This window comes from Antrostomus carolinensis, unplaced genomic scaffold (genome assembly GCF_000700745.2).
Source record: "Antrostomus carolinensis isolate BGI_N321 unplaced genomic scaffold, ASM70074v2 scaffold50977, whole genome shotgun sequence".
NCBI lineage: Eukaryota > Metazoa > Chordata > Aves > Caprimulgiformes > Caprimulgidae > Antrostomus > Antrostomus carolinensis.
In genome coordinates, this window is record NW_010327622.1 from 1 (window position 1) to 6,279 (window position 6,279).

Genomic DNA, 6,279 nt, shown 5'->3' on the forward strand with positions numbered 1-6,279 from the left:
GGGTGTCCCGCCAGGCGAGCTGCCCGGGCCCGCGGGGCGCTATGTGGGGCCCATCCCACCTGCTCCCTCCGCGGCGGGAGGCTGCAGGGCCCTTCCCCCAGGAAGCGTGGAGGAGATCAGGGTTGTGCCGAGGAGGTCCCCGGGGAATGATTTCTAGAGGAAGCTGGAGAAAGACTGTAGATCCTGAAGCTGTTTGGGACATAGACAGCTTTGCTTTGACGCAGAAGATAACTTTTCACTTGTTGAATTTGGTTTCTTTATGGTACAGCAGCTTTTCTATCCAGCTATCAATTACTTGAGCCCCTACACTTCTGTCCCCAGCTCTTTGTAGGCAGGTTTATGCTTTTAGCCTTCACGAGTGGTACCTCATGAGAGAAGCCAGATTACAAACAAGAAGGGCAGTCCCTTTGAGCCTCGCCCTTTGCTACCCTTACGGAGTTAGAAGGGGATTTTACTCAGGCAGATCGTGAGACTTCATAGACCTTTCTCCCAGGTAATGCCCTGTGCTGGTGCACGTGTTTTGAGCTCTTCCCAGTACGTAAGAAATGGAAGCAGTCATATCCATCTTCTATAATACATGCAGGAATATCTGAGGGCTGATTTATTTCATTATGATCCACTTCTGCAGTCTACCAAAAAGCTCTGGTACTCCAGCCCTGTTTTATGCTGCAGTAGCTGAGTTTACAGGAATCCCATCTATGTAACAAGGTAACACAGGATGCACTGAGCACTATATAATTGCAAAAAGAGTTTTCCGTCCCTTTTTTCTTAGGGGGAAGAAGAGAAAGGGGAACAGGAAGCTTCCCCACTGTAGTAACATTTTGGCTTCCCTAGAGCCTTCTCAACTCCCAGTGCAGTTAGTGAGTGATAATCTGCCTGCCTAGGAGGCAGGAGAGCCAGCAGTCCCAGAGTCCCATCACCATACTACAAAATGGTAGTTCCCTGTGCTGCCAGGGAGTAGTCTGACAGGGCCCATTTTAACATGCCTATTATCTTCTGCTTAGATTCTCCAAGTATTATGGATATTTCGATAACCTCAGAAGCAGAAGAGAAGAAACCAAATGTTAATGATGTGCCAGACTATATCTGCGATATCCACACGTACCTGAGGGAAATGGAGGTGAGCTGCTGTCTCTTTTCTTTCACATACAGCTTATGGGGGAGGAATTTGGCTTTGAGAAATGCATTTAAACATTAGTTACTACTACAGTGACTAAAGTAAAGCTTGCTAGAAATAAAGAAATAAGACACTGTGTCTGCTGCTGTGAACACAAGACTGATTTCTTGTGATAAAGTTCACTGTGCCATGCACTGAACACAAGCTGGAAAGCAAGATTACGGAAGTATAACTTATTGATTGATCCTAGACTTACCATTGTTTACTTCTGATCCGTTTAAACTCTGGCAAATAGAGTTTAAACAGTTGCCTCTCTACCGGCGCCGAGTCCAAACTCAATCTTATCTGTCATCTAAACCTACAGGTGAAATGCAAGCCTAAAGTGGGTTACATGAAGAAGCAACCTGATATCACAAACAACATGCGGGCTATTCTTGTGGACTGGCTGGTGGAAGTTGGAGAAGAATACAAATTACAGAATGAAACCCTGCACTTAGCTGTAAATTACATTGATAGGTTTCTTTCGTCAATGTCTGTTTTGAGAGGAAAACTTCAGCTTGTGGGCACTGCAGCTATGCTGCTTGCATCGTAAGTGAAATTGCTTAAAATTCCACCTGCTGGTCTCATACAGATGGAAATCTTATGGCTGTCATGTTCCTGTTACCTATAGTCAGATTGACTCAGGAGGGCTTCACACTAGAAGAAAAATCAGGAGTTATCCACCTAAGGACTATGAAGAGGATTAAGGGGCTGGAGCATCTTACGAGGAAAGATTGAGAGAGAGCTGGGTCTGTTTAGCCTGGAGAAGAGCAGACTGAGAGGGGACCTTGTCAATGTTTATAAATATCTAAAGGCCGGGTGTCAAGAGGATGGGGCCAGACTCTTCTCAGTGGTGTCCAGCGATAGGACAAGGGGGCAATGGGCACAAGATGGGACACAGGAGGTTCCGCTTAAACATGAGGAAAAACTTTACTGTGAGGGTGCCTGAGCCCTGGGACAGGCTGCCCAGGGAGTCTGTGGAGTCTCCTTCTCTGGAGAGATTCCAAACCTGCCTGGACACCATCCTGTGCAACTTGCTCTAGGTGACCCTGCTTTGGCAGGGGGGTTGGACTGGGTGATCTCCAGAGGTCCCTTCCAACCCCCACCATCCTGTGATTCTGTAAAAGCTTGTCAGTTGGTATGAAACTCTACAAGCACGGTTCTAGGCTATCTTTGTAGATTGACTCAATGTGAGGATTCATTTTTTTTTGTAGCTGCAGTAGCAAAAGGTTTCTAAACATTATTTGAGGGAATATGCACAAGGCATGTGAAAAGAAAGTTTTCCTTGCACCAATTATTAGTTCAGTAGGTTCTTCTGGAATTTCAGTAACTCTGAGTCCCAAATCACTTAGTGCTAAAATATCAGGCTATTGTAGCTCTGTGATTTGAAATTCTGCTGATTCAAGAGCTACTGAAACAAGTGCAGCAAACCTGCTCACCAGGAGTGCCCAGCTACTTCACAAGTCAGAATTGAAATCAGCATGCTGGCTTTCATTAAATGTTGCTGGTTATCTGGTTTTCTGGTACTTACGTGCTCATAACTATTTTTCCTGGCAGAAAGTTTGAAGAAATCTACCCTCCTGAAGTAGCTGAGTTTGTCTACATCACAGATGATACCTACACCAAGAAGCAGGTTCTAAGGATGGAGCACTTAATTTTGAAGGTTTTATCGTTTGACTTGGCAGCTCCAACAATCAACCAGTTCCTCACTCAGTATTTCCTCCATCAGCAGACAAACTCTAAAGTGGAGAGCCTGTCAATGGTAAGTAAGAATTACTGCTCGGCCTGTGTAACTACAAGTTATCTTACTATTTATTAATGCACTTTACAAGCTCTGTTTCCTCCTCCCAGTAGAAAAGAAAAGAAATGCTGAAGGATCCTCAGTCCAGGCTTTCCTGCCTCCTCATGTTTTCCAGTGTGTAGTCTCTCTGGGAGAGTTCTGGAGAGTGCATATGTTATGCCATGTGCTCTTCCAGAAGCAGTGCCACAGCACTGGACACATAACACTCCTGTTACCACTTACTGTCTCGGATGTTCCATTCCTGTCACAGGCTGGCCCTTGGCCTGACTGAAGCATGAGCACACTTACTCAGGGCAGGCAGAGATCGATGAATTTCAATTTGAGGTTTGTTTCACTGCTAGATGTTTCTTTCGTATCCAAAACTGCCACACCTACCCACCCAGGTTGGCTAAAAAGGATTTTTTTTGTTTTAGTTTTCCTTTCAACAAGCAATGAGCTCTGAATCCAGAGGTTAAATTCTGAAGCAGAGCATAGATGAGGTTTCAGCTAAAGTTTTATTAAATGAACTGTATGGCAGGGACTAGAGCTCCTAAATGGAATCCTTTGTCTCGTTATGCAAAGGTCAGACCTGACTACACTCTTCCCTCTACATCTCATATACCTCTAAATAGAACATGTGGTGTTGAAAAAGCACGTGTTGGCACACTGCTTGACAGTACCTAACAGTAGATGCTAAAAGAGCGAGTAAGTGGAAGCTAGTAAAAGCTGTTCCAACTCATGGCAGGATTGGAAGCTCAAATTAGGGTCAAATGTTAAATGCTCTTCTACTCTTCCTTTTGGAAGTAGATGATTCCCTTTCTCTCATTTCCCTTGCAGTACCTTGGGGAGCTGAGTCTGATTGATGCCGATCCTTACCTGAAATACTTGCCATCAGTTATTGCTGCTGCAGCGTTTCATCTAGCAGGCTTTACGATCACTGGCCAAACGTGGGTACGTAGCACTAAAACTTGAGCCTTTGTGCACCTTGATGCATGTTCAGTGTGTTTGTAGGCAGTTCTGAATGCTGGGCTGCAGGAATCGCAGCCCCTGCGCACCCCTAGGCTGTTAATTAGGGATTACTCCTGATGGGATTTGAAAAATGGGGTGGGGATGACACCTTTTCTTGAAAGGAAGAGGCATCTACTGATGCATTTGGTTTTGGTGATCCTCCTCAAAGCTGTAAGCAGCTTCCTTGTGGTGAGGAAGGGGGTGCTAAGAAAGTCTAAGCACTGGAGACAAGGAATACTTGATTACTATAAATAAATGAACTGCTAATATCTGAGCAGTGAGTATCAAACTACTTTGTGCTCGAGAAAACGAGACTCTGCCAACCTAACAGAACAACAGTTTCAACAGGAAGCTAAAAACTCCCCCAGTGATCATCAGTGTGTGAACAGAAACATTCCAATGTCCCTTTTCCTTTCCTTTTTCCCTCAGCCTGAATGCCTCTGCAAAATAACAGGCTACACCCTTGAAGACATCAAGCCTTGCCTCATGGACCTACACAAGACCTACCTCAAAGCAGCACAGCACACGCAACAGTCCATAAGGGAAAAGTACAAGAGTACAAAGTGAGTATCTGTAGAGACGTGTGGTGCCAAGCTGGTCTGTTACACCTGAGTTGTCCTAGCACGTAACGGCTGAAGGAGGTGCAGGGGTGGTGTCTAACTTGAGCCTTCAGCCAGGCTTGACTAACCACATCCACCATGTAAGTGAAATGGTGACCAGACTCCTTGGGTTTTTTGCACAATGTTTAGTTGAGCAACCACTTTGTGTCCACCACTGAGCCTGCTATCGCTACCTGATCCGTCAGGTAGAAACTGGAGGCATTTCCATGACATTCCTGCAGTTGGTGGGCAGGAGATGGTACCTAATGCTCCTAAAAAAATCAGTGTCAGCATGGTAGCTGCCAAGTCCTTAAAGCATTAGCTGCTGGCAGTGCTGCAGTACGTATGCTGTTCTTCAGAGAGCGCTTGAGCAAGATGACATCCTGCATCTTTTTTTCCCCCTCTCTAGGTACCATGGAGTATCGCTTATTGACCCACCAGAGACACTAAACTTACTGTAATAATCAAGAGACTGATCTTTTAAAAAGATGTATATTACAAGAAAATGATGTACAGTTTTAAACATGGTTCAGAATTCTAGATGTGATCACTCGGAAGTATTAATACAGGTTTTGGCGAGCTTAATTATGAAGTTAGTTTTATGTGGTTTTAATGTAAATCTTTTGTATATGCAGTCTTGTTAAAATACTTACCTGGGCTTTTATAGAAATGTTCTCTTCAAGCACAGAATTAACCATGTAGACCAAGTGAAGTCTGAGACCGCTTATCTAATTATAGACTAAACATTAATATTAGCAGTGTGTTATGATAGTAGGGTTTTTTCTCCTTCCAAGTAAGAATGACTTGGACTCCACAGCAGTATTTGTAGCATTTTTATACTGTCTAGTTTAAACTGAGACTTAGTATAGAACCAAAATGTGGCTTAAGGGCTAGAATACTGGAAGGAACTATATAGCTCTGGGGAGAATTGACTCTTGGGAGGCTCTTTAGGATGTGCCAGTCACCGGAAGCCTTGATTACTATGGAATGTATTGCCAGATGTCCATCAGGTTAAAGACTGAACACTCTGCTGCAGGGACTGAACTAGTACACCAGTTCATACCTCTCTCTTCCAGTCTGTAGAAAATGGTCTTGCTATAGGTATTTTCTAGTCAAAGTGTAAAACTGATACTAATTTAAACCCGTGGAGGTCCCACTGATGTGTTTAGCTGTCCCAAAAGCTCATCAAGATCTACTAAAAACCTCTTAGTCATCAATCTGCTTACCTCGTACCTCTTCGGGGCAGTGGAGGGATTAAACTGCAGGAGGGTGAACTATTGCTCCGTGCCCTCGAGAGGAGAGAACGTCTTCTGGTGTGGATGGGTTATGTGCAGAATGGGACAAATTCTGTACGTCCTTCTTGCTTGGAAAGAGTTCCTCTGCAGCACACAGCAAAAATGTGGACCAACTGGTCTCATTTTTCCTGAGTACTAGAACTGTTACCTGATCAAACTAGCACATAATTGGCATTAGATCAACTGGATATTTACCTTCACCCTGTGTAAGTGGAGTGATGCTGCCCTGTACGTGCTGCTCTTTGCATGCAAAGCAGCGAGCACATGGAAGTGGGTTTAATTAAGCCATTTCCAGGTTGGCTAATAAACAATTTTTACATCTGATGTTAGCAGTCTTGCCAATACCTTAAAACCACTGAGGGGTAGTACGACCATCTTAAACCGGCATTTATTTCCGAAGCTTTTTGGCGAGGGCTGCCTTGTGAAGCCTGTGCCACTTCA

General features: G+C 44.4%; 1 protein-coding gene across 1 annotated transcript; it reads left to right on the top strand.

Annotated features, from left to right (window-relative positions):
* The first annotated feature begins 982 nt into the window (after positions 1-982).
* On the top strand, positions 983-5,471 carry CCNA2 (cyclin A2). The gene is made up of 6 exons (XM_010171935.2): positions 983-1,120; positions 1,482-1,705; positions 2,714-2,918; positions 3,774-3,887; positions 4,374-4,507; positions 4,953-5,471. Exons 1-6 carry the CDS (start codon positions 983-985, stop codon positions 5,002-5,004), a joined length of 867 nt encoding a protein of 288 aa, XP_010170237.1. The 3' UTR covers positions 5,005-5,471.
* The last annotated feature ends 808 nt before the right edge of the window (positions 5,472-6,279 follow it).

What these genes read in the sequence shown, in the direction of transcription:
- CCNA2 (XM_010171935.2), top strand. Translation starts at nt 983, where the DNA reads ATGCCTATTATCTTCTGCTTAGATTCTCCAAGTATTATGGATATTTCG. An exon ending in GCAGCTATGCTGCTTGCATC is followed by an intron (nt 1,706 to 2,713) that starts GTAAGTGAAATT and finishes TTTTCCTGGCAG; the next exon opens with AAAGTTTGAAGAAATCTACC. An exon ending in CGATCACTGGCCAAACGTGG is followed by an intron (nt 3,888 to 4,373) that starts GTACGTAGCACT and finishes TTTTTCCCTCAG; the next exon opens with CCTGAATGCCTCTGCAAAAT.